This window comes from Hylobates moloch, unplaced genomic scaffold (genome assembly GCF_009828535.3).
Source record: "Hylobates moloch isolate HMO894 unplaced genomic scaffold, HMol_V3 SCAFFOLD_5, whole genome shotgun sequence".
NCBI classification, from domain to species: domain Eukaryota; kingdom Metazoa; phylum Chordata; class Mammalia; order Primates; family Hylobatidae; genus Hylobates; species Hylobates moloch.
Window position 1 is genome coordinate 86,458,228 of NW_026652280.1, and position 26,339 is coordinate 86,484,566.

General features: G+C 56.8%; 2 protein-coding genes across 5 annotated transcripts; both read left to right on the forward strand.

Annotated features, from left to right (window-relative positions):
• The first annotated feature begins 2,109 nt into the window (after positions 1–2,109).
• Positions 2,110–15,344, forward strand: ANKRD13D (ankyrin repeat domain 13D). Of its 3 annotated transcripts, none has more exons than XM_032153615.2 (15): positions 2,110–2,363; positions 2,883–3,018; positions 3,127–3,251; positions 4,309–4,354; positions 4,436–4,579; positions 4,824–5,013; positions 11,898–11,964; positions 12,370–12,451; positions 12,666–12,727; positions 12,832–12,962; positions 13,829–13,986; positions 14,122–14,238; positions 14,328–14,491; positions 14,572–14,663; positions 14,979–15,344. In XM_032153615.2, the coding sequence occupies exons 1-15, from the start codon at positions 2,274–2,276 to the stop codon at positions 15,190–15,192; spliced, it is 1,818 nt and encodes a 605-aa protein (XP_032009506.1). In that variant the 5' UTR covers positions 2,110–2,273; the 3' UTR covers positions 15,193–15,344. The 3 variants fall into 3 exon arrangements, with proteins under 3 accessions (XP_032009506.1, XP_032009505.1, XP_058294980.1); XM_032153614.2 differs by having other exon boundaries at positions 2,190–2,363; positions 14,989–15,338; XM_058438997.1 differs by having other exon boundaries at positions 2,190–2,363; positions 15,011–15,180.
• A 970-nt stretch (positions 15,345–16,314) lies between these two features.
• Positions 16,315–25,117, forward strand: SSH3 (slingshot protein phosphatase 3). 2 transcript variants are annotated; one of them, XM_032153609.2, is made up of 14 exons: positions 16,315–16,533; positions 16,960–16,997; positions 17,616–17,850; positions 19,367–19,488; positions 19,567–19,638; positions 19,896–19,961; positions 20,074–20,262; positions 20,372–20,465; positions 20,700–20,828; positions 20,938–20,984; positions 21,926–22,072; positions 22,300–22,500; positions 22,598–22,871; positions 24,115–25,117. In XM_032153609.2, exons 1-14 carry the CDS (start codon positions 16,468–16,470, stop codon positions 24,409–24,411), a joined length of 1,977 nt encoding a protein of 658 aa, XP_032009500.1. In that variant the 5' UTR covers positions 16,315–16,467; the 3' UTR covers positions 24,412–25,117. The 2 variants fall into 2 exon arrangements, with proteins under 2 accessions (XP_032009500.1, XP_032009503.1); XM_032153612.2 differs by lacking the exon at positions 16,960–16,997 and having other exon boundaries at positions 16,316–16,533; positions 24,115–25,098.
• Positions 25,118–26,339: the final 1,222 nt, after the last annotated feature.

A 26,339-nucleotide genomic window follows, 5' to 3' on the forward strand; every position in this document is an offset into this window, starting at 1 on the left:
TTGCTGGGCATGGCTGGGGCCCATGGCCAAAGCACAGCATGCCAGGCAGAGAAGGGAGGCAGGCAGCTGGGCAGGGTACTCAGGGCTGAATACAAGAGTCAGGGGCAATGGCCTTTGAGCCAGGCCTCCAGCATTGGTGTGGGAAGGAGAGAGGACATTTCTGAGGCAGGGAAGAGCCAGGCACTCATGAATGGCCCAGGCTGGCTGGAGGACTATGGGAAGGAGCCATGCCTGGAGGCACTGAATGCCAGGCTTAACCTAGCCCGGAGCCAGGTGTGTGCTCGGGGACTGCAGAATGAAGATACAAATGACATGAAGTCCAGACCTGCCATGCTCAGGGAGCCCTTGAAGGTGCGGAACAGGGCTGAGGATGGTGAGAGCTGGCTCTAAAGTGATTGCCTGGTTACTGAGTGCAGGATGTGGGGAGGGAGGTGAAGGACAGGAGACAGGGAGACAAACCGTCGCAGTGGGAGAGGAAGAGATGAAAAGAGGCCAGACGGGAAGAACGTGGTCCAGCAGAAACACGCTGGACTTGGGGCTGAGCGAGGCAGGAGTCTGGGGAAGAGGGTAGGTGTGGTTGGGTTGGCTTCGGACATACTGATGGGATAGCATGGGACCCCTGGGCACAGAGATGTCCTGGAGTAAGCTGAAATGTGGACCTGGGGGTGGCATCAGGGTGACAATGGGAACGGATAGGCTCTCTCCCAGGGACGTGGGGGTCAGGGAGAGAAAAGAAGCCGTGGAAGAGGGTTGAGAAGGCACTGTCATGGAATTAAGGGCCAGTGGGGAGCCATGTTCAAGATGGCAGAAATCAGGAGAGGCTGGAACCAAGAAAGTCCTGTCGGGGTTGAGTTTGGAGAGGGCTCAGGGAAGGGACGGCCTCTGAGAAAAGTGGCCAGGGAGGGATGCAGCAGTGGTGAGCAGGTGAGCTCTGGGCACTCAGAAGCTTTCCGGCTGCTATCAACCCCAAGACCTCACAGATGACACCATAGCGTGGGGTGGCAAAGTGATCCCAGATGGCACAGGCGCCATGTGACTACAGGGAGAAGGCAGGGTAAAAATGGCAATCAGGCCTTCCAGCCCAGAGTCTCAGAACTGAGGACACCCTACAGCAGGAAGTGATGCTCAAGCTAGCTGGCCCTCCTCAATCATGTTCCACGTAGGGAAACGGAGAGTACAGGGTCAGTCAGCCTTGGCCACCTAGCAAAAGCAGGGCCCGAGACCCCAGGCTGGGCCTCCAGTAATCAAGGGCCGGAACTGAGCTGACGGAGGCCTGCACCCTAGTTCCGGTGTGGGTGGAGGGGCCGGCCCTGATTTGGAAACTCGCCTTCCTCTCCTGACGCTGGCAGCCAAGCGCAGCCTCTGCAAAAGGGACTCGTGCGGCGGGCGAAGGTAGCCGTTCGCCGCGGGCGGTCCTCCGCCGGGCGGCTCTGCAGTTGCCTGGGCCTGCGCCACTCTCTCCCCGAACTCCTATCCCTGACTTCAGGGCCCCAGGGGCCGCCTTCCCGCATCGCTGGGCCTGCAGACACCGGCCAGGTCCCAGGGGAAGGTGCTTCCCGCTCAGCCGGCGAGCACTTAGTGGCGTCTGCTCGTTGCTCGTCTCCAGGCCAGGTGCTCGGTGATGCGAGGGGAGCCGGGGCGCCCCACTTCACCCGCACCCCTCAGCAGAGTCGGTGACGGCGGGACCTGGGGTAGGAAGACCGGGGTGAGCGAGGGGATCCGCGAGGGAAACGCAGGTATCACGGCTGCAGCAGGACCGCGGCCCGCCGCGCACGCGCGTGCACGACCCAGGGGCCCAGTGCCCGCCCCGTGCCCGCCCAGTGCCCTTCTCTTTCCGGACCCGGCTCCGGGGATCTGCGCAGGGATCGGGGCGCCTCCTGCGGGCCGCGGGCGGAGCTGTAACCGGGCACCGCCCTCCAGGCCGCCCCAGCGGACCCGGGCCCGACCGAGGTCGGGGCGCAGACCCAAGGCCCGGGATCTCCTCGGGCGCCCGCGGTTGCTCTGCCGCGCGCTGGCCTGGCCGCGGTTGCCATGGTTGCGGGGGGACGGGGGCGCACGAGAAGCCCCGCCCCGGCCCCGCGCAGCCCCGCCCGCTCCGCCGCCCGCCCCGCCCTCCTTGCCGCCCGCGCTGCCGCCGCCGCCGCCGCCGCCGCCGCCGCTACTGCTGCGGGGGCCGCGGGGGGCGCAGCTGGGGCGCGGCTCGGAGGGGAGGCTAGGGGGCCGTGCCAGGCCCGAAGCCGAGGCGGGGCCGGGATGCGGCGCTGAGGCCCAGCATGGCCAGCCCGGGCCCCACCTTCCCGCTGCACCGGCTCGTCTGGGCGAACCGGCATCGCGAACTGGAGGCCGCACTGCACAGCCACCAGGTGAGGCCCCGCTGGGGCACCCGGCCCGTCCCCCGGATCCCCCACCCAAGGCTGTGGCCTCCGTCCTGGAGGCCGCCTGCCCCTGCTCAGCTCCGCAGCCACATCCTGGGCCTTCCTCCCCTGCACGATCCCAAGCCCAGGTCACCGGCCCCTCGCTCCTGAGCCTCTGGCCTCCTCTCCCCTGCGCTGGGCCTTGCCCTGCTCGCCCGAACTCGCTTCGCATCCTTGCTGACCCAAGCTGAGAACAAGAACTCTGATCCTGGTCCCCAGGCTCCGCCAAACTCCTGACATCCTGCACCTCTGCCTGACCAGGCCCCGCCGCCAGACCCCCGTTCTGCCCCTGCCCTCCCTCCTGCCCCCTCCTCTCCCCTGCCAGGACACGCAGGCCACCCTCTGCCATCTCCCTGGTCAGTCCGCCGTCCTTATTTCCCACAGCGATTCCCAACCCTGCCCGCCCTGGCAGCCTCCCTGCCTTGCCCTCTTCTCTCCTGCCCTTTGTGAGTGTCCCGTCTCCCCTAGCACGACATTGAACAGGAGGACCCCCGCGGGCGGACCCCACTGGAGCTGGCCGTGTCTCTGGGAAACCTGGAGTCCGTGAGAGTGCTCCTTCGACACAATGCCAACGTGGGCAAAGAGAACCGCCAGGGCTGGGCAGGTACTGCAGAGGACTAGGGGCTCCCCCTGAGGCTGGCAGGTGGGGGGCAGTGAGCAGCCAGGCCTGGGGTCATCTGGAGGGCTCCCCTCAGCAGCCTGGTGCCCGCAGTCCTGCAGGAGGCAGTCAGCACTGGAGACCCGGAGATGGTGCAGCTGGTGCTCCAGTATCGGGACTACCAGAGGGCCACGCAGAGGCTGGCGGGCATTCCGGAACTGCTCAACAAACTTCGCCAGGTACAGCAGGGCACAGTTATGGAGGTGGGGTACCATGGCAGGGCACCACCCTGGTTACTGTGCCAGGCCTGGCCTTGGAAAGGCACCCAGTTTGTGCAGTGTGCCTCCTGCCACCAGCGAGGAGGTCTGTCTAGGTCTGTCTATCTTGACCCCAGCCCAGGGTCAGGTAGGAAAGAGAGACGGCCAGGCTCACGTGGGAGAGACTGGGCCCTTTGGAAGAGAAGCCTTGCCAGCTTTGGGCCTCCTGAAGAATGCAGATTACCTGGAGAAGGGACTTAAGGTTGACTCCGTGGATTATGGCCTGAGCCCCTGGAATACTTGCTACTATGCACCCTTCTGGAAGCACGCGGAGGGGCCTGGCTGGCAGAGCATACTACCTCATACCCCCTACCCCAGGGGCAGCCTCAGAGGGAGCCACTGTGCCCCCTTTACAGAGTAGGACTGTGAGACCCAGTGGAAGCAAAGGCTCCCCCAGGGCTCTGCACAGGCTCATGGCCAGGTTGAAGCTGGCCCTCCACCTCCACCTCCAGGTGGAGCCTCATTGCCTCCACCTTACAGCCTCATTGCCCAAAGACGATCGTAGTGCCCCACTTGGCCCATCCTCTCCTGGGCAGAGTGGTTGGGCGTAGCTGAGCCATAGCAGTGAGTCAAGACTTGATGAAGGGCCAGGTGTTGTGGCTCACTCCTGTAATCCCAGCGCTTTGGGAGGCCAAAGTGGGCGGGTCACTTGAGCCCAGGAGTTCGAGACCAGCCTGGGCAACATGGCGAAACCCGTCTCTACAAAAAGTACAAAAATTAGCTGGGAGTGGTGGCACACACCTGTGGTCCTAGCTACTCGGGAGGCTGAGGTGGAAGAATCACCTGAGCCCAGGGAGGCAGAGGTTGCAGTGAGCCGAGATTGCACCACTACATTCCAGCCTGGGTGACAGAGCAAGTCCCAAAAAAAAAAAAAAAAAAGACCTAATGAAGGGCTGGGCTGGCTGTGGACAAGGGGTTCCCAGGCCTGCTGGATCCAGCAGCAGGCAGGGCCCTGAAGAGCAGCTCTGGTTTCTCTTAGGCCCCTGATTTCTACGTGGAGATGAAGTGGGAGTTCACCAGCTGGGGTGAGTAGGGACCTCTGGGCTCCCAGGGATTTGGGGTGGGGCCTTTGGAAAGACCCCCAGTGACCCCTGTGTACCCTGCAGTGCCCCTTGTGTCCAAGATGTGCCCAAGTGATGTGTACCGCGTGTGGAAGCGGGGTGAGAGCTTGCGAGTAGACACCAGTCTCCTGGGCTTTGAGCACATGACCTGGCAGCGGGGCCGGAGGAGCTTCATCTTCAAGGGCCAGGGTGAGCTCTGGACACACTCACTGCAGCTCCTTGGCTCTCGGGTTTCCCATGGCTTGGGAGGACGGTGCTGCCCTTTCTCTCCACTTTCCAGATGTGGAAGCTGAGGTTGGGGATGGAGTGGGATCCAGGGGCCAAGGCTGACCCACTTGGCAGCAGGTGGCTGAGGGTACATGATCGCCCTCTCTGCACTGCTGGCGCCCAGCACTGATTTGCGCCCCCTCTGTCCACCCCTACCTGCCGGCAGAGGCAGGAGCCCTGGTGATGGAGGTGGACCATGACCGGCAGGTGGTGCATGTGGAGACGCTGGGGCTCGCTCTGCAGGAGCCCGAAGCACTGCTGGCCGCCATGCGGCCCAGCGAGGAGCATGTGGCCAGTCGCCTCACCTCTCCTATCGTCTCCACCCACCTGGACACTCGTAATGTGGCCTTTGAGAGGTCGGTCGGGGCCTGGCACACCGTGGGTGGGATGGGCACGGATAGCAAGAGCCACCATTAATGAGGGCAGGGCGATCCTTGAAGATCCTGGTTCAGGCCTCTGGGCTCACTCACCAGGGGCTGCTCAGGGGCAGGTGGGTTGCTGCAGCCCATGTCTCACTCAGACTGCGGGAGTGGTTGGGCTCCTGTGGCCATGTTTGTGGGGAGGGGTCAGGTCAAGATGTCCCCAGTTTCTTGACTCCTGACCCCATATGTTTTCCCTTTAAGACAAGGATTTAGGCTGTGGTTCACAGCAGCTCTTTGCACCAATGTTGGCTTGTTGTTGGTGTGGCTGTGTTGGGGGCAGAATCGTTTGTGGGTAGCCTAGGAACCTGACCCTTCCAGCAAGAGTTTCTCTGACAACACATGCCCCCTCTTCCCTTAACAGTCAGTGGAAACACTTAAAAAAAAAAAAAAAAAGCTTTATTGAGATATAATCTCATATACCATATAAGATCACCCATTTAAAGCATACAGTTCAATGACTTTTAGTATATTTATTCACAGATTTGTACATCACCACAGTCAATTTTAGAACATTTTTATCACCTCAGGAAGAAACCCCCCACCCTTTAGCTAACTCTTCGCCAAACTCCTCATCCCCTCTCCCAGTCCTAAGCAACCACTAATCTACTTTCTGTTTCTGTAGAATTCCCTACTCTGAGTTCTCATATGAATGGAATTTTATAATATGTTGCCTTTTGTGTCTGGCTTCTTTCACTTAGTATAATATATTTAAGGTTCATCCAAGTTGTAGCATGTAACTACTTCTTTCCTTTTTGTGGCCATTGTATGAATATGCCATATCTTGTTTATTCATTAACCCATCGATAGACATTTGGGTTATTTGCATTATTTGGCAGTTATGAATAATGCCACTCTTAAGTATTCATGTGCAAGTTTTTGTGTAGACATATGTTTTAATTTCTGTTTCATATGTTTTCATTTCTCTTGGGTATATACCTAAGAGTGGAATTGCTAGGTTACTGATAACTCATTGTTTAATTGACCGTTTACCAAATGAGCTGTACTGGTTTACATTCCCACCAGCAGCATGTGAGGGTTCCAGTTTCCCCACATCCTCATCAACACTTGTCATTATTCACTCATTTGTTTTTGGAATCTAGCCAGCCTAGTGGGTGAGAGGTGATAGCTCACTGTGATTTTGATTTGCCTTTCCTTGATGACCAATGATGTTGAGCATCTTTTCATGTGCCTATTGGTCAATTGTATATCTTCTTTGCAGAATGTCTATTCAGATCCTTTACTTGTTTTTTATTTAATTTAATTAATTATTTATTTTGAGATGGGGTCTGGCCTTTCACCCAGGATGGAGTGCAGTGACGTGATCATGGCTCATTGCAACCTCCACCTCCCAGGCTCAAGTGATCTAAGTAGCTGGGACTACAGGGGCATGCTGCCATGCCCAGCTAATTTTTAAATTATTTGTAATTATTTTATTATATCATTTAATTATTTTGTTTAGTTATTTGTAGAGATAGAGCTTACAGACTGGTCTTAAACTCTTAGGCTGAAGCGATCTGCCTACCTTGGCCTCCCAGAGTGCTGGGATTACAGGCATGAACCACCACACCTATCCCTTTACTCGTTTAAAAAATTGGGTCATCTTTTGATTATTGAGTCATAAGAGTTTTATAATTGTAGCTGTTACACGTAGGTCTTTGAGCCATTTTAAGTTAATTTTTGTGTATAGTGGAAGGTTCTCTTGCATGTGACTATCCAGTTGTCCTAGCCCCTTTTGTTGAAAAGACTATGTTTTTCCCACTGAATGGTCTTGTCACCCTTGTTGAAAATCAGCTGGCCATAGATAAATGGGTTACTTTCTGATTCCCACATTAGTTCCATTGGTCTACATGTCTGTCTTTATGCCAGTATTATACTGTCTTAATCACTGTTGCTTTGCAGTAAGTTTTGAAATTGGAAAGTGTGAGTCTTCCTACTTTGTTTTTCTTTTTCAGGGTTATTTCAGTATTTTGGGACCCTCGCATTTTATATGAATTATATTTTCTTTTTTCTCACAACCCAGTGTAGGCAGAATATATGAATTCTAGATTCAGCTTGTCAATTTCTACAGTCAGATGGGATTCTGATAGGAATTGCACTGAATCTATAAAGCAGTTTGGGGAATAGTACCATGTTAACAATGTTAAGTCTTCTAATCCATGAACATGGGATGTTTTTCCATTTATTTGGATCTTCTTTAATTTCTTTCAATATTATTTTATAGTTTTCAGAGTGTAAGCTTTGCACTTCTTTTGTTACATTTATTCCTAAGTGTTTTATTCTGTTTTTTTTGTTGTTGTTTTTTTTGTTTGTTTGTTTTTGAGATGGAGTCTCACTCTGTTGCCCAGGCTGGAGTGCAATGGCACAAGCTAGGCTCACTGCAACCTCCACCTCCTGGATTCAAGCAATTCTCCTGCCTCAGCCTCCCAAGTAGCTGGGATTACAGGTGCCCACCACCACTCCTGGCTAATTTTTGCATTTTTAGTAGAGACAGGGTTTCACCATGTCGGACCAGGCTGGTCTTGAACTCCTGACCTCAGGTGATCTGCCTGCCTCAGCTTCCCAAAGTGCTGGGATTACATATGTGAGCCACTGTGCCCGGCAACTAAGGGTTTTATTCTTTTTGATACAATTATGAATCAAATGTTTTTCTTAATTTTTTTGATTGTGTATTGCAAATGTATAAAATTACAATTGATTTCTGTATGTTGACCATGTATCCTGCAACACTGCTAAACTCATTCATTCAAGTAGATTTTTAGTGGATTCCTTTCCTCAGTATTTTTTTTAACATGTAAGATTATGTTATCTGTAAATAGATTTAGTTTTATTTCTTCCTTTCCAATTTAGATGCCTTTTATTTCTTTTTCTTGCTTACTTGCTCTGACTAGAACTTCCAGTAGAATATTGATTAAAGGTTGTTAGAGGCTGGGTGCGGTGGCTCACACCTGTAATCCCAGCACTTTGGGAGGCTGAGGCAGGTGGATCACAAGGTCAGGAGATCGAGACCATCCTGGCTAACACGGTGAAACCCCGTCTCTACTAAAAATACAAACAATTAGCCAGGCATGGTGGCGGGCACCTGTAATCCCAGCTACTCAGGAGGCTGAGGCAGGAGAATGGCATGAACCCGGGAGGCAGAGCTTGCAGTGAGCCAAGATCGTGCCACTACACTCCAGCCTGGGCGACAGACCAAGACTCCGTCTCAAAAAAAAAAGGGGGGGAGGTTACAGCAGGCTGGGCATAGTGGCTCACGCCTGTAATCTCAGAACTTTGGGAGGCTGAGGCAGCCAGATCACCTGAGGTCAGGAGTTTGAGACTAAGCTGGCCAACATGGTGAAACATCATCTCTATAAAAATACAAAAACAAAAAGAAATTAGCCAGGAATGGTGGTGTGTGTCTGTAGTCCCAGCTGCTTGGGAGAGTGAGGCACAAGAATTGCTTGAACCCAGGAGGCAGAGGTTGCAGTGAGCCCAGATTGCGCCACTGCACTCCAGCCTGGGCGACAGAGCAAGACTCCATCTAAAACAGTAAATAAATAAATAAAAAAGAAAATAAAAGTGGTTAGAGCAGACATCCTTGTATTCTTGTCTTGTTCCTGATCTTAGGGGGAAAACATTCAGTCTTACCATTAAGTATGATATTAGTTGTGAGTTTTTGGTAGATACCCTTCATCAGGTTAACGTAACTCCCTTCCAGTCCTTATTTTTAGAGTGTTTTTATCATGAAAGGATGTTGGATTTTGTGAAATGCTTTTTCTGTGTTTATTGATATGATCATGTGATTTTTAAAAAAATTCTATTGATACATTACATCAATTGACCTATGGATATTGAACCAACCTTGCATTCCTGTGATAAGTTCTACTTGGTTGTGGTGTATAATTCTTTTCATATGTTGCTAGATTTGGTTGGCTCACATTTTATTGAGGATTTTGTGTCCATATTCATAAGCGATATTGGTCTGTAGTTTTCTTGTGATATATGTCTGGTTTTGGTATCTGGGTGATGCCTCATAAACTGAAGTGGGAAATGTCACCTCTTTGTCTATTTTTTTGAATAGTTTGCAAATAATTGGTATTAATTTGTCTTCAAAAGATTGGTAGGAATCAGTGGTGAAGCCATTTGGGCCTGAGCATGTGTGTGTGTGTGTGTGTGTGTGTGTGTATAGTTTTTTGTTGTTATATTTACCAATCAGTCTCTTGACTTGTTATCCATCTATTCAGATTATCTATTTATTCTCAGATTAGTTTTGGTAGTTTGTGTCTCACTAGGAATTTGTCCATTTCATCTAAATTATAAAATTTGTTGGCATACAGCTATCATTATATCCTTTTATATGCTTTTTATTTCTGTTGCTCCCTTCTTTCATTTTTGATTCTGGTGAGTAATTTGAGGTTTTTGTTTTTGGTTTTTTTTTGAGACAGAGTCTTACTCTGTCACCCAGGCTGAAGTGCAGTGGCATGATAAGAGCTCACTGCAGCCTTGAACTCCTGGGCTTAGGTGATCCTTCAGCCTCCCAAGTAGCTGGGACTACAGGCATGCACCACCAAGCCCAGCTAATTTTCTTTTTTTGTAGATATGTGGTCTCACTATGTCATCCAGGCTGCTTTTGAACTCCTGGCCTCAAACAATCCTCCTGCCTTGGCCTCCCAAAGCACTGGCATTACAGGTGTGAACCACTGCCCCCAGCCAAGTCTTCTCTCTCTTTTTTTGCCCACCGTGGTCAACCTAGCTAAAAGTTTGTCAATTTTGTTGATGTTTTCAAAGAGCCAGTTTTTGGTTTCATTAATTTTCTCTATTATTTTTCTATTCTCTATTTCATTAACCTTTACTGTAATATTTATTATTTCTTTCTGTTCTTTCTGGTTTAGTTTGCTCTTTTTCCATTGTCTTAACATAGAAGTTTAGGTTAAGGTTATTGATTTGAGATCTTCTTTCTTAATATAGGCATTCACACATATTACATTTACACTTCCAGGCATGTCTGTCTTTTCTTTTTTTTGACATGGGGTCTCACTTCATCGCCCAGGCTGGAGTGCAGTGGTGTGATCTCAGCTCACTGCAACCTCCGCCTCCCAGGCTCAAGTGATCCTCCCACCTCAGCCTCCTGAGTAGCTGGGAACACAGGCGCCAGCTAATTTTTTCTGTTTTGTAGTAGAGACGGGGTTTCACCATGTTGCACAGGCTGGTCTCGAACTCCTGTGCTCAAGCAATCTGCCTGTCTCAGCCTCCCAAAGTGCTGGGATTACAGGCGTGAGCCACCAGGCCTGGCCTGGCCTTTACCTGTGTCTCATAAGTTGTTTTTTTTTTTTTTTTTGAGACGGAGTCTTGCTCTGTCGCCCAGGCTGGAGTGCAGTGGCACAATCTCGGCTCACTGCAAGCTCCGCCTCCCGGGTTCACGCCATTCTCCTGGCTCAGCCTCCTGAGTAGCTGGAACTACAGGCACCTGCCACCACGCCCGGCTAATTTTTTGTATTTTTAGTGGAGACAGGGTTTCACCGTGTTAGCCAGGATGGTCTCCATCTCCTGACCTCGTGATCTGCCCCCCTCAGCCTCCCAAAGTGCTGGGATTACAGGCGTGAGCCACCGCGCCCGGCCATAAGTTTTGATATGTTGTGTCTTTATTCCTGTTTATCTCAGAGTATTTTCTGATTTCTCTTTTGATTTATTATTTGAGACATTGGCTATTTAGGAGTGTGTTGTTTACTTTCCACATATTTGTGAGTTTCCAAAGTTTTTTTTTTCTGCTATTGATTTCTAATTTCATTCCATTGTGGTTGGAAAACATACATTGTATGACTTCTATCCTTTCAATTTTATTGAGTTTTTTTTTTTTTTTTTTGACACGGAGTCTCACTCTGTCACCCAGGCTGGAGTGCAGTGGCAATGTCTCTGCTCACTGCGAGCTCCGCCTCCCAGGTTCACGCCATTCTCTTGCCTCAGCCTCCCAAGTAGGTGGGACTACAGGCGCCCGCCACCACGCCCGGCTAATTTTTTGTATTTTTTAGTAGAGACGGAGTTTCATCATGTTTGCCAGGATGGTCTCGATCTCCTGACCTCATGATCCACCTCCCACAGCTTCCCAAACTGCTGGGATTACAGGCATGAGCCACCGCACCCGGCCTTATTGAGATTTTCTTAATGGCCTAGTATATGGCCTTGAAGAGTGCCCTGTGTGCGCATGAGAAGCATGTGTGTGGTTGTTATTGGGTAGAGTGTTCTAACCTGTTTATGAAGTCTAGCTGTAGTGTTCTTATCTTCTGGTTCTTTGTTGATCTTCTAGTTGTTCTGTCCCTTATTGAAAGTGGGGTACTGGAGTCTCCAACTGACATACTTTTATTTTAGCTTTTTATTTTGGAAAATTTCAAACATATATGAAAGAAGAGATAATATACTTACTCATCACCCAGCTTCAACATTTATCAACATCTTGCCAATCTTATTGAATCTATCCTTCCTTACCTTTTTTAAAAATGTTTCCTAGAGTATGTCAAAGCTCATCCCAGATGTCCTAATGTTTCTAGTAAATGCTTCTGCACAATTCTAAAAGACAAGGATGTTTTTAAATCCAGCCCCGACACTATCATACCTCACAAGATTCTTGCTAATTCCTCAGTGTCTTCTAGCCTCAAGTCCATGCTCAAGTGTCCCCCGCTGTCCAGGCACCCTCTTCAGGGGTCCTCCATGTTTCATACTGAGAAGGGACCCTCACAATTGGGCACCCCGGGCAGGCTGATTGGAGGGGGCTTTGGAAAGGAAGGCTTTGGCCAGGGTGTGAGGGTGCAGGTCCTCACCAGCTCCTGTTTGGTCTGTTTCAGGAACAAATGTGGTATCTGGGGCTGGCGGTCTGAGAAGATGGAAACTGTTAGCGGCTACGAGGCCAAGGCAGGAGAGGCTAGGGGTGGGGGGCTGGGGGTAGGAGATGAGGTCCAGGAACTCAGCTCCTCTCCACATCCATCCCAGAGTAGCCCTTGGGCTCTGGAAACCCTGAGCATTTGTGGGAACTCAGCGGGCTTGAGTGCCCAGCCCCTGCGGAGTACATAGGGCTCACCCACATCACGGGCCCCTACCCAGGGTACCGAGATCAAAAGAGGAGTGTGTTCCTCTTGACCCTGGGGCTGCATCTCCTCATTGGTGACTTCCCAGGGTTCAGACCCTGCCACCTCCTCCATTTTGGGGAGCAAGATCTCATCTGTCTCTGGGACAGGAGGACCTGGGTTCTGCACTGGTGAGGCTGAGTGTGGGGATCAGGCTCTGAGCCCCCAGCTCCCCGTGTCCCCTGCTCCCCAGGTGTACAGTGCCACCAACGTGGAGCTGGTGACACGCACACGCACGGAGCACCTCTCTGATCAGGACAAGTCGAGGAGCAAAGGTAAACCCAGGTGCGCCTGCCTGCTGCCCAGTCACACCGTGTGGTGGGGTCACCCTGGCCTGGGGTCAGGGGCCAGAGTTTCCCGGGGTGAGCTGGGAGGCCTCCCCGTTCCCATCTGCCCCCTTTCCCCCAGACAGGAGGCTCCCGGGGTGGAGGTGGGCGGGGGCAATGCAAGCATAGTGTCCCCTCACCGGCTCCCACCCCTTCTCCGTAGCGGGGAAGACTCCGTTCCAGTCCTTCCTGGGGATGGCCCAGCAGCATTCCTCCCACACCGGGGTGAGCTGGGGCTGGGCTGAGACAGGGCTGGCGGGGGGCCGAGCCTGGGCGGGAGGGCGCCTTCTGTCGCCCTGATCGCTGAGTCTGCCCTGGGACCCATGCAGGCCCCCGTGCAGCAGGCAGCCAGCCCCACCAACCCCACAGCCATCTCCCCTGAGGAGTACTTCGACCCCAGCTTCAGCCTGGAGTCACGGAACATAGGCCGCCCCATCGAGATGTCCAGCAAAGTACAGAGGTGAGGTCTGAGAGCTGGCTGGGGACTTGCCTCGGGACGAGGGCTCTTGCAGACCCCTCTCTGGGCCTGTCATAGTGAGGGACCCACCCCTCAGCTGGCTTCTCTCTGGACTCCACTCCTGGAGGGCAGGAGTCATGTCTGCCTTATCCATGGTCCTCAGCCCTTAGCAAGGGGCTTGGCACAGAGAACCGGTAGCTTGTCTTTGATGAATGGATGGTGCCACCCATGTATGGTTTTCTATTGAATTTCATGAGTACCTGCTGGGGCCAGCGTGGCACAGTGGGAAGGGCCCCCAGTGACGTGGCCTGGGAGTGGAGCGTCTGCCTTGGTGGAACAGAACAGTTAACGCTCTTACCTCGTGAGGAGCCCTGAGCAGGTGTAGGCGATAACAGCAGGCACAGTGCCTGCACAAGCCTAGCGCTCTCCCCACCATCTCAGGAGGATTCTCTTAGCCACCCAACAGTCGCTGGGATTCGAACCCTGGCAGTCTTGCCCTGGGGTGTGCTGGACATAAAAGTTTGGCAACACGTGAGCTGGTGGCCAGCTCTGGGCTGAGGAGGAAAATGGGGCTGTGGGCCAGGCCCAGAGAGAAGCCCACAGCCTGGCACCTGGCCTCCTTGTCCAGACCAGATGAGCTGGTACGAAATTCTCAGGAGCCCCAGCCTGGGCCCAGGGAGGAGGGCAGCTTGGGCCATGTGGCCAGGACACTAGCTCCCGGGGGAGGTGGGCAGTGGCATCTGAGCAGAGCAGGGCACTCCAGGCCAGGCAGAAGGTGGGTAAAGGCAGCTGCCCACGAACCAGAGGGCAGTCCTCAGTGGAAGCGCCACCAGCGGTGCCTCACCCATGTCCTGTGGTCGGCTGGGTAGGTTCAAGGCAACATTGTGGCTGAGTGAAGAGCACCCGCTCTCCCTGGGTGACCAGGTGACGCCCATCATCGACCTAATGGCCATCAGCAACGCTCACTTTGCCAAGCTGCGCGACTTCATCACCCTGCGCCTTCCACCTGGCTTCCCCGTCAAAATTGGTGAGAGGCTGGGCCCAGGCAGTGGGAGGGCCTCAGGCATGGTGCCCTCCCCTCAGCGCAGTCCCTAGAGAGCTGCAGGGGCCGGAGGCACAGGTGGCTCTCCGCCAGGGCTCAGGTGTGGCTGTCTCCTCACAGAGATTCCCCTTTTCCACGTGCTAAATGCCCGCATCACCTTCAGCAACCTGTGTGGCTGTGACGAGCCCCTGAGCTCCGTGTGGGTGCCGGCCCCCAGCTCTGCTGTCACCGCGTCAGGTACCCCCACGGGAGGAAGAGGGAGCCTGCACAGCTCTCTGGTCACCAAGCCCCGCGGGTTGAGCGTGGCCCCTCTGCCACCTGCCTAGGGAACCCTTTCCCGTGCGAGGTGGATCCCACCGTGTTTGAAGTGCCCGAGGGGTACAGTGTGCTGGGCACGGAGCGCAGCGAGCCCCTCCGAGACGAGGATGATGACCTCCTGCAGTTCGCCATCCAGCAGAGCCTGCTTGAAGCGGGCACTGAGGCGGAGCAGGTGGGACTTGTGCAGGGGGTGGGCTCTGGCCTCTGCAGCCACAGGGCAGAAGTGACAGCTGTGGGCTCTGGTGGCTGCAGGTGACCGTCTGGGAAGCGCTGACCAACACCCGGCCTGGTGCCCGTCCTCCTCCCCAGGCCACGGTTTATGAGGAACAGCTTCAGCTGGAGCGGTGAGCCCCTCATGGGGCTGGCTGGGTCCCTGTCCCCCCAGCCCTGGCTTGGCGGGGAGGGGGATAGCAGGAAGGTGCTAGGACCCCAGGCCCTCTGCAAGGCCACCCTCTGTCAGCAGCGCTATCTGCCACCAAAGGTGGTGTGAGGGGTGGGGAAGCAGGGCCCTGCCTTGTCTCCTCTCCCTGCCACCCTGTCTTTGCCTTTGTCCTCCAAAGCCGGTCCCCAGCCCCTCGGCTTCTGCCCCAGCCTTGGCGCTCACTGGCCTGCTCTTCCCTCCCCTGCCCTGCTCTTCCCTCCCCTGCCCTGCCTGGAAGGGCCCTCCAGGAAAGCCTGCGGCTGTCCACAGAGCCCAGGGGCCCAGGATCCCCTCCCAGGACACCCCCAGCCCCCGGCCCACCCAGCTTTGAAGAGCAGCTGCGCCTGGCCCTGGAGTTGTCTTCACGGGAGCAGGAGGAGCGGGAGCGGCGCGGGCAGCAGGAGGAGGAGGACTTACAGCGGATCCTGCGGCTGTCACTCACCGAGCACTGAGCCACAGCCCCGGGAGGGCTGGCCAGGCCACTCCCTGCCCGCTTTTGTAATTTATTTATTTATGAACTCTCTGCTGCTGAGCTTGGGGCCTGGAGCCCCAGGAATGGGCAGGCAGGGGAGACTGAGATGGAAATAAAGAGACTGTGGCAGCAGGGCTGCTCTGCTCACTCGGCTGGAGCGGTGGGGACCCTGAAGGTGGGGCGCTGTGGACAGACACTGTGGGTGGCAGCCTCAGACCTGGGCTTGAATCCTGGTCATGGTCCCCTTAGCCTATCTGAGCCTCAGTTTCTTCAGTCGTAAAATGAGGAGACCACCCCCCACCCTCCGCCCCTCAGGGATGAAAGGAGCTGGTGAGAGTCACGTGTCCTTACCAAGCAGGCGTCCTGTGAAAGTCAGATCCCCTGTGCCCTGTCCCATCTGCTGGGGACCCAGTTCGTCCTGCCACCTAGCCTGGTCTTCTGGAAACCGGCCCACCTGCCTGTTGGGGAGGAAAAGCCTGGGTCCCCAGACCCCATTCACCTCCAGCTGGGAAGAGCCCGGACGCCGACCCCTGCAGCCAAGCCCAGGCCCTGGCCCTGACCGCGGCTTGTTCTCTGCGGGTGGGTTTGCGCAAGTCACTTCCCCTTGCGTAGCTGGAAGTCCTGCCCTGCTCGCCTCCGAGGTGGACCTGAGAGCCCCTCGTGAGCTTCCTGGGTTATTTGTAAACCCCAGGCCGTTTTCCCCGGAAGCCTGTCTCCCAGTGGTTCCTGCGGAGTGGGAATCAGAAGGCCGACCAGCAGGGAGAAATGTTTGGGGTGGGGGCCCTTGGCCGAGGGCGCACCGTGCCTGATCCTCTCTAGACCTGTCCCCAACCTCCTCCCCTCCGCTCTGCCTCCCTAGGACCCGCCTCTGCTGGGCACAGGACTCTGGAGGCCCAGAACAGCTCAGGTGCTCCCGCTGGCTTCCTGGGAGGGGAACCAAACTCCCGGCCTCCAGCTCTTGCCCTTCGGGTCTCCGGGCTCCGCACCTGCGCCCGCCCCCGGCCTCGCCCCTGACCTGTGCCCAGGGGCTGGGCGGGCCGAACCGCGGAGACCGGAGGGGCGGGGCCCGGCCGCCCCGAGAAGCTCCGCGGGCCCGGCTGGGCGAGTGACTGGCCCTTTAAGGGCCGCCCCCGAGGAGGTGCCAGGCCCGGGTGGCGCCGTCTGTCCTTCCTGGTCCTGCGGGGCCAGGACTGTCCGCGGGGTTGAGGGAAGGGGCCGTGCCCGGTGCCAGCCCAGGTGCCCGCGGCCTGGCTCCATGGCGCTGGTCACAGTGAGCCGTTCGCCCCCGGGCAGCGGCGCCTCCACGCCCGTGGGGCCCTGGGTGAGTGTGGTCCGGCCGTGGTGCCGCCCACGCAGTTGCTGCCCCGGCTCGGGAGCGCGTCCTGCCCGCCAGCGGGCTCCTCTCGAACGGGGACATGAGGAGGGGGCCCCGGGGCTCGGGCTGGAGGGCGCTGGGGGCCTCAAGGGTCTCTGGTACTGGCGCCGGGGCACAATCCAGAGCCCTGCGCGCCGCCCGGGCTGCGGAGGCCCCGATCTGAGCGCGCCCCCCGCCACCCTCGCAGCTCACCCAGCCGACCTGGCCTTGGGCCGGGGCTCCACGGGGCCTCCTGGTGGGGCGTGGACTGGGGTGGGAAGACGATTGGCATCTGGCGCCTTTTCTGGCCTCCCCCAACCCTAGAATTCCTGAGAAAGGGGAGGGGACAGCCCTCCCCGCCCTCACCCTCCCCTGGGGCTGCTCTCTCGGCAGGACCGGGCGGTCCAGCGAAGGAGTCGACTCCAGCGAAGGTGAGGGCCGCCTCCCCCACGCAGACACTTCCGTCTGCCCCGGGCCTGGCCACGGCCGTCCTGGACTCCGGGTGCAGGGACAGAAAGCTCCCCGGAGGACGCGCAGCCAAAGCCCACTGCCAAATTTGTGGGGCAGCGTTCCCGGTGGGGCCGGCTGGTGGGCTCGCGGTAGGGCGGCCTTTGCCTTCACCCTCCCCCTGGTCAGCTGGGGCTTCCTCACCCACTGCCCTGGGCTTTGGCTCAGGTGGTGGCCACGGGCCGAACGGCAGGAGGGCATGATAGGCCTGAGGACTCCTGGGTCCCTGACCATGTTCCCAGCAGCCCTTGAGTTAAACAGGTGGGAGGAGAAAGGGAGCAGCCCCCTCCCCCCACAGATGAGCAAGAGTAGAGGGGCTGAGAGCTTGGAAGCCCCCAAGACTCGTTCTCAGCAGCATTGCCAAGGGGCCAAGGGGTTAGAAATGCAGATGCTCAGGCCTCCACTCCAGACCTATCGACCGCGTGGGGACCCATGAATCCGTGTAGACAAGGGCTGCAGGTGACTGTGACGCATGCTAGACTTTGAGAGCCCCTACCCTAAGGGGAATGAGGGGCCATGACAGTTGCCCACTGCCCTGCCAGGCAGAGCTTTGCGGTGCTCCGTGGGGCTGTCCTGGGACTGCAGGATGGAGGGGACAATGATGATGCAGCAGAGGCCAGTCCTGAGCCAGCAGAGGAGCCCCCGAGTGAGGAGGAGCTCCGCGGGGACCAAACAGACTTCGGGCAAGGATCCCAGAGTCCCCAGAAACAGGAGGAGCAGAGGCAGCACCTGCACCTCATGGTGCAGCTGCTGAGGCCGCAGGACGACATCCGCCTGGTGAGGGCCCGTCTGGAGCTCCGGGGAGTGGGGGGAAGAGACACGCCTGAGGGCAGAATGAAGCCCTGTGTATGTGTCTGCTTGGGGAGCAATGGTGTGAGGGCAGGGGGCCGCCTGGGGAGTGTTGGGGTTACCCATACCCCAGTGACCCTGCTGTTTCAGGCAGAGATGTTTTGACAGGGCGAGGTCATGGCTGCAGGTCTCTGGAAGGGAAAGAACAGGGGAGGTTTGTCCTGTGTGAGCCAATAGGGCCAAATTAGGTCCAAGAGGTGGGAATTCCAGAGGCATGTTTCTCCTCAACCGCGGTAGAAGACTTTCCTGATGACGTGAGCTGTCCCTAAATGGACCAGTGCACAAGGCAGGCTTGCTGGACACCCACTGGGGGCGGGTGTGCTAGAGGGACCCAGGCAGAGAGGAGGAGGATTCCAGCCCCATGGAGAAAGGGAATCCAGGTGGAGCTGGAGCGCTCGTGCTTAAATGCTTGTGGAGACAGCTCGCCGTCCTCAGCAAGACGTGGCAAACAAGATGCAGTGAATCTTTTGTAAAACTGAATTTACAACAGAAGTATCATCCCCTATCTGAGACTTTGTCCTTAACATTTCTTGGTGATAAACATTTCTCAAATGAAATGATAGCAATGGCAAGTGACAGGGTTTAAAAAAAAAAAAAACCGGCCGGGTGCAGTGGCTCAAGCCTGTAATCCCAGTAGTTTGGGAGGCTGAGGTAGGCAGATCACGAGGTCAGGAGATCGAGACCATCCTGGCTAACACGGTGAAACCCCGTCTCTACTAAAAATACAAAAAATTAGCCGGGCGAGGTGGCGGGCGCCTGTAGTCCCAGCTACTCAGGAGGCTGAGGCAGGAGAATGGCGTGAACCCGGGAGGTGGATCCTGCAGTGAGCCGAGATCGCGCCACTACACTCCAGCCTGGGCGACAGAGCAAGACTCTATCGCAAAAAAAAAAAAAAAAAACAAAACAAAAAAAAAACCTCCTTCTTGCTGGGCACAGTGGCTCACATCTGTAAATCCCAGCACTTTGGGAGGCTGAGAAGGGAGGATTGCCTGAGTCCAGGAGTTCAAGACCAGCCCAAGAAACATAGGGAAGATCTCATCTTAACAAAAAACTTAAAAATTATCTGGGCATGGCGGCATGGGCCTGAGGTCCCAGCAACTTGGGAGGCTGAGGTGGGAGGATCATGTGAGCCTGGGAGTTCGGGGCTACAGTGAGCTGTGATGGTGCCACTGTACTCCAGCCTGGGCGACAGAATGAGACCCTATCTCAAAACAAAAACAAAAACAACCTCCTTCCTCAGCAGAAACAAAAAATGTGCAACCTATGTCAGTCCCATTCCCGGCTTTTCCCCACACAGTCCCTCTTTACCCACTGATTTTATGTCTGGGAAGAGGGGGGATGGGAGAGGAAGGAGCAGGGTCAGCACTGTTCTGGGCCTGGGGTGTCTAGGTGGGGAGCAGGGTCCTTGGGGCCACTGTGACCCTGGGTTCCTCATCTCCCCCAGGCAGCTCAGCTGGAGGCAGCCCGGCCTCCCCGGCTCCGCTACCTGCTGGTAGTTTCTACACGAGAAGAAGGTCTGAGCCAGGATGAGACAGTCCTCCTGGGCGTGGATTTCCCTGACAGCAGGTTCGAGCAGGGAGAGGAAAGGAGGGGCAAAGAGGTGAGGGATGGGGTGACAATGGCTTTCCCTCTGTCCCCTGCCAGCTCTCCCAGCTGCACCCTGGGCCTGGTCTTGCCCCTCTGGAGTGACACCCAGGTGTACTTAGATGGAGACGGGTAAGCAATGGCAACTGGAGGTGGGGGCAGGAGGGTGGAATAACTGAATGTGACGGATGTGACGGGGCCTGGGCACCGGGGTACAGTAGAACTTTAGGCTACGACTCTGGGGCCTGCTCCCAGCTCCACATCAGATTCACCGTGATCCTGAGCGAGGCACCTGACTCCTAGGCCTCGGCTTCCTGTACCCTGCAAAAGGCTGGGTTCTCTGTCGCAGAGCCGGGAGTCTGGCCTCACCTGCACCTGGTCTCCTGCAGGGGCTTCAGCGTGACGTCTGGTGGGCAGAGCCGGATCTTCAAGCCCATCTCCATCCAGACCATGTGGTAAGGACAGAGACTGCCTGGACTCAGGCCAGCCTCTCCTTCGAAGGAGGCTGCAGGGCCTGGGGAAGGGCAGCAAGGGAACAGTGTGACCCAGCCTCTCCTTCTGTCTCAGGGCCACACTCCAGGTATTGCACCAAGCATGTGAGGCAGCTCTAGGCAGCGGCCTTGTACCGGGTGGCAGTGCCCTCACCTGGGCCAGCCACTACCAGGAGAGACTGAACTCCGACCAGAGCTGCCTCAATGAGTGGACGGCTATGGCCGACCTGGAGTCTCTGCGGCCTCCCAGTGCTGAGCCTGGCCGGTCAGTGTGTGGAGGGGAGGGACTAGGTGGAGGGGGAAGGCAGGATAATGCAGTGGGGGGCATGGTGGGGAGGGGAAAGGGCCCCTTGACTGAGGGGCTCTGCTCCCAGGTCCTCAGAACAAGAGCAGATGGAGCAGGCGATCCGTGCTGAGCTGTGGAAAGTGTTGGATGCCAGCGACCTGGAGAGTGTCACTTCCAAAGAGGTGGGCAGGGGGCCTGGGGACCGAGTCCCCTCCGGCAGGGGCCGCAAGCTTGCCTTTCCTGGGAGCCCTCCCCACCTTGCCTGTCTCCAGTCCTGAGCCATTCCTGGATGCCTTGGCCTTGGCCCTAATTCATCTAGATGGGACAGGGTGCTGTCCTCAGAGGTCCCAGAGGGAAGGTGGCAGGTTGGGCACTAGGAAAGCCCCAGCCTCTCTTGCCCTGGGCTCTGCCTGCAGATCCGCCAGGCTCTGGAGCTGCGCCTAGGGCTCCCCCTCCAGCAGTACCGTGACTTCATCGACAACCAGATGCTGCTGCTGGTGGCACAGCGGGACCGAGCCTCCCGCATCTTCCCCCACCTCTACCTGGTGAGCTGCAGCCAGGCCTGGGCCATGGGGACCGCTGGCAGCTGCGAGGGTGGTGGGCCAGGAGCAGAGGCTGGAGGAAAGGGGAAATGTGCTGTTCCCTCTCTCCCAGGGCTCAGAGTGGAACGCGGCAAACCTGGAGGAGCTGCAGAGGAACAGGTAGGGCGATGAGCCCCTCGGGCCACCCACCCCATCTTCCCTTCTCCTGGCCTCCCCGCATTGGGTGGTAGCCAGCTTAAAAAACCTCTGGACCACCCTCAGCAGCTGCTAGCTCTGCTTGTAACTCTGTCCTGGGGCTGTTGCCCTGGTGTGGGCTTCCAGGTGGGGACAGGAGACCCGCTGGCCAGCCCCCGCCCACTCTCCTCCCCTCCCCACACTGCGAAACAAGGACAGAAACAAAGGGACTCAGCCACGCCAAGACGAGAAGCAGCAGAGCCTCCTGCTGTAACTGCCTTGGACAAGCAGAAAAAGGCTCCTTTTGCGTGCGCCTGTGGTCCCAGCTACTCGGGAGGCTGAGGCAGGAGGATTGCTTGAGCCCTGGAGATTGAGGCCGCAGTGAGCTGTGATCATGCCACTGCACTCCAGCCTGGGCAACAGAGAGAGACCCTGTCTCTAAAAAAATAAGAAAAAAGAAAGAAAGAAAAAGGCTTTTCTCCACCTTGCCCTGTCTCAGGGAAGAAGGAACTGCCCTTCTCCCTGTGGGGACCTGGCTGCCTGCTCTGACAGGTACCTGTCATCTGCCCACCATGGGCTTCTAGGAGACCTGCTGTAGCCCCTGCCACCCACTGCTGCAGACCCATCCACTCTCAGCTTAGTTCAAAAGCTGTTCTCTAACTCATTTCCGAGAATAACAGAAGGGCTGGAGTTGCAATTGACCCAGCTGTCTGGACCAGAAGGGGAAACAAGCCCAGCAGGGTAAAATGATTGGTCCAAGGTTGCAGCCAGCTGACAGCTGGGTCACTTCTCCTCCCACTGTCACTGCTGCCTCCATCTGACTTGAAACTCAGAGCTAAAGAGAGGCTCAGGGGCTGCCAGGTCCGATGGCCAATGGGCCTGGTACCTCTGCCCACGTCAGCCTGGCCTTGGGCCCTCTGGGACAGGGTCACCCACATCTTGAACATGGCCCGGGAGATTGACAACTTCTACCCTGAGCGCTTCACCTACCACAATGTGCGCCTCTGGGATGAGGAGTCGGCCCAGCTGCTGCCGCACTGGAAGGAGACGCACCGCTTCATTGAGGCTGCAAGGTTGGTCTCCTGGCTTTGCTGCCCGCTCCACTGTGGCTTCAAGCGGCCCCCAGTGCCCTCCTCCTGCCCACTCTGCCATCAGCTGTGCCATTCCTTCCAGCCCTCGGTGTCCTTCCCTCCTTCTCCTCTACTCTCAGTTGGTTGTGAGCCCTTTACCTGCTCTCCCCTGCAGGAGGCGGGGTCCTTCATGGTGAGGGGAGGGTGCTGAACCTGGCCTGCTTTCACAGAGCACAGGGCACCCACGTGCTGGTCCACTGCAAGATGGGCGTCAGCCGCTCGGCAGCCACAGTGCTGGCCTATGCCATGAAGCAGTATGAATGCAGCCTGGAGCAGGCCCTGCGCCACGTGCAGGAGCTCCGGCCCATCGCCCGCCCCAACCCCGGCTTCCTGCGCCAGCTGCAGATCTACCAGGGCATCCTGACTGCCAGGTATGGGATGGGAGCGAGTGGCAGGGGGTGAGTAGGTGGGTTTGCTGGGGGTGGCTGCTGGGTCACTCAGAGCTGACTCAGGGCCACCTCCTCACAGCCGCCAGAGCCATGTCTGGGAGCAGAAATTGGGTGGGGTCTCCCTAGAGGAGCGCCCAGGCCCTGAAGTCTCTACACCATTCCCACCTCTTCCGCCAGAACCTGGGGGTGGTGGGGAGGAGAAGGTTGTGGGCATGGAAGAGAGCCAGGCAGCCCCAAAAGAAGAGCCTGGGCCACGGCCACGTATCAACCTCCGAGGGGTCATGAGGTCCATCAGTCTTCTGGAGCCCTCCTTGGAGCTGGAGAGCACCTCAGAGACCAGTGACATGCCAGAGGTGAGGCTGGGGCTGCAGGAGCTCATCTTGCAGGGGTGGGGGCCATAAGGAGGGAGATGGGGAAAGACCAGGATGGGCGTTTGACTGCAGACCTGAGCAGGGCGTACCTGGGCTAGGTCTGTCCCGCCCATGCCAGGTGTCCTAGGAGGACCCAGGGGGCCTGGTCCCAGCCTCCTTCACAGTCAGCCGAGTACCTCTTAGCACCCGGCGTCTCCAGCCTGTCCCATGAGTACCCCTGAAGACGGGGACCAGCCACGTCCTGGGCCCCTGAGAGCAGCTGAGATGCAGTGAGGGCAGGCGGAGGCACTGTAGGCACAGGCTGGAGAGGGGTCACAGGGGCAGGGCAGGAAGCAGCGCCTGTTTCCAGGGCTCCTGGGTGAGCCAGCCCTGGCCGGGGTCACGGGCAGGTTCCAGCCTGACCACAGGACTAGCTGTCTAAGGGGCAGGGCTGCCTCCCCAGGCCATGAGCTCCACAGGCCCCTGCTGGCCCTGGGGGCGATCTCTAACCCCATGGTGGGGAGGCTAAATTAATCTCTGAAGCCCCTCCCAGGTCTGAGGAGCAGCACCTCAAAGGATGGGGTGGGGAGGAGTCTGCGAACTCACGCCGCCCAAGTCCTGCCTAAGTGAGCACCCTTGACGCTCAGTGCTGCGGGCACAAGCCTAAGACTGGGAGCCAGGCCCTGTCTGGGACTCAAGGCCAAATGGCTGACTTGGAGGAAGGAGCATCCACTGAGGGCAGGAACATTTGGGAGAGGCTTCCTGGAGGAGGTGTGGGTGGGGAAGGATAGGGAGGCGTGGCGGGTTGATGGGCGGGTATGGGTGTTGCTAAAGGCAGGAGGTCCTCACCCGGCACCGGACACACGCATCCACCCAGCCCAGCTCAGGGGCTGGTGCTGGCACGGGTTTCACCTGCCGGCTGCCTATGCAAAGGCAGAGGAAGGATAGGAGGGGAGGAGGGCAGGGAGGCCTGGGTCTCCAGGGAGCTGAGGAGGGCTTCTGGGGGCCAAAAGGAAGCTACAAGCAGGTAGGAGCGGGGCAGCAGGGCTGGGGTGTTGTCCTCCCTCCTGGGGAAGCGTGGCTGTGGACAGCTTGGCTTTTGGCGTGCGTGCCACAAACATTCCGGCCCTCGCCTCCTCCCAGCTCTGTGCTTGGCACCCCTGCCCCAGATCTTCCCAGCTCTGTGCTTGGGCGCCCCTGCCCCGGAAAGGCCTCCCATGGCTTCCGTATCCTCACACCTGTCCAGGTCTTCTCTTCCCATGAATCTTCACATGAAGAGCCTCTGCAGCCCTTCCCACAGCTCGCAAGGACCAAGGGAGGCCAGCAGATGGGCAGGGGGCCTCAGCCTGCCCTGAAGTCCTGCCAGTCAGTGGATACCCTCCAGGGCACTGCCCTGGTGGCCAACCGGACCCAGGCCTTCCAGGAGCAGGAGCAGGGGCAGGGGCAGGGGCAGGGAGAGCCCTGCATTTCCTCTACGCCCAGGTCCCGGAAGGTGGTGAGGCAGGTCAGCGTGCATGACAGCAGAGAGGAGGGCGAGGCCTGAGCCCTCACACACACCCACATTCCCCTAGACACTAAATAGAGGATCTACAACTCCTTGGAGAAACACCCTCACGTCTGTCGCCGCACACATTCCTCTCAGCTCCGCCCCACACCCGTCACTACAGCCTCACCTCCCACCCGTCACCACGGCCTCACCTCCCACCCCTGTCACTACAGCCTCACCTCCTACAGCCTTAAGTCCTAGACCCACGTCCGCCTGTCCAAGGGCTCAAGACTTTCTAACTGGGACGTGGTAGAGGGACTGAAGGTGCCTTTGGGGGCAACAGCACCCTAGTTTCATTCTCAACTCTAGCCCTGAACACTCACCTGTGTCACAGAATGAAAACAGAGCTTCCAGTGCAAAAAGGGTCATGCCTCCCACCCCCACCCCCTCCCTGCACCTCTTATCCTCTCCCAGTTCATTCCTGGAACCAGCCAGGCCAGGCAACCAGTGGCCCCCAAAGGCAGGCGGGATCCTCAGGCCCCAGCCATGGGAGGCTGGAAGGGCTGGCAGGTCGCTTCCCTCGTCCACCTCGACCGGTCCAGGTCTTTGCTGCTGTCCCCAGACCTCCTGTGACACCACGCCAGATCACAGGGCACCAGGCCAGAGATAGTGTTCTTTTTGTCCTTTCTGGCCTCTGGCTAGTCAGTTTTTCATAGCCTTATAGTATCTGGCTTTGTACTGAGAAATAAAACACATTTTCATATTTGGTTATTTTCAATGTGATGATGAAGCTGTCTGTGTTGCAGTCAGACCCTTCTCTGCTGGCCGGGGAGGGTGGCCGCTCCTTCCTCCCAGCAGTCTCCTCACAATTCCCAGGTGGCTTGTGACAGACCTATCTGGGGGAGTGCCGTGTTTGGGCGTGGCATGGGAGGAAGATTGGGTAAGAGAAGAGAGGAGGTCAGTGCTATCTCCCCATCTCCTGGGGCAGGGCCTGGTAAATATGACCTGCTCACACCCGCTCAGACAGGTCGGGCAAGGGAACAAGTCCTCAGCGGGCAGCAGGCATGCGGCTCCACTGTGAGAGCTGGAAGGGGTTACTCACCAGGAAGTGCCTACCTGGACAGGACCAAACCTGTTCCAAAAGCGAAGCCTCCTTGGGACACTCGGCGCCAGGTTCTCTGGCATGTTCTGGGTCCCAAGAATCACCTTCCTCCTGCTACAAAGCAAAGGGCCTGACTTTCCAAGCCAGGCTATTGCTGCCTGGGAAGAAGGACCCTTGGTGACGCTTCCCCTCCTGCCCAGGGGTTCCTTCTGCTCAACTTTAGTGTCCAAGAAGAGTTAGTCGTTCCATCTTTTTTTCCTTTTTTTGAGACAGTCTGGTTCTGTTGCCCAGGCTGGAGTGCAGTGGCACGATCATGCCTCAGTGCAGCCTTGAATTCCCAGGCTGAAGAGACCCTCTCACTTCAGCCTCCTGAGTAGCTGGGACCACAGGCACGCACCTAGCTAAGTGGCTGTATCTTTGTCATTTCCTGTTTTTTTTTTTTTTTTTGAGACAGGGTCTTGCTGTGTCACCCAGAATAGAGTGCAGTGATATGATCTTGGCTTTCTATAGCCTCAACCTCCCGGGCTCAAGAGATCCTCCTGCCTCAGCCCCTGAGTAGCTGGGACTACCTGCACATGCCACCATGCCTAGCTAATTTTTATCTTTTATTTTTTGTAGAGACAGGGTTTTACCATGTTGCCTAGGCTGGTCTCGAACTCCTGGGCTCAAGCGATCCACACATCTCGACCTCTCAAAGTGTTGGGATTACAGGCGTGAGCCACTGCGCCTGGCCCATCTTTGTCACTTCTATCCCTCTTCCCAAGATTATGTATGCTGTCTGCTCTATGATACACTACCCTGGTCTGGGGAAGGGGCCGGATTCAACTCCTTCCCTCAAAGCAGTCCTCAGAGATGGGAGCTGGCACCAAGCATTCTCAGTGAC

Coding starts and splice junctions, on each gene's coding strand:
- ANKRD13D (XM_032153614.2), top strand. CDS start 2,274: ATGGCCAGCCCGGGCCCCACCTTCCCGCTGCACCGGCTCGTCTGGGCG. Junction 5,014..11,897: donor CGTAATGTGGCCTTTGAGAG/GTCGGTCGGGGC, acceptor GGTCTGTTTCAG/GAACAAATGTGGTATCTGGG. Junction 13,987..14,121: donor TGGCTTCCCCGTCAAAATTG/GTGAGAGGCTGG, acceptor GTCTCCTCACAG/AGATTCCCCTTTTCCACGTG.
- SSH3 (XM_032153609.2), top strand. CDS start 16,468: ATGGCGCTGGTCACAGTGAGCCGTTCGCCCCCGGGCAGCGGCGCCTCC. Junction 20,829..20,937: donor TCTTCCCCCACCTCTACCTG/GTGAGCTGCAGC, acceptor CCTCTCTCCCAG/GGCTCAGAGTGGAACGCGGC. Junction 22,073..22,299: donor CGCTTCATTGAGGCTGCAAG/GTTGGTCTCCTG, acceptor CTGCTTTCACAG/AGCACAGGGCACCCACGTGC.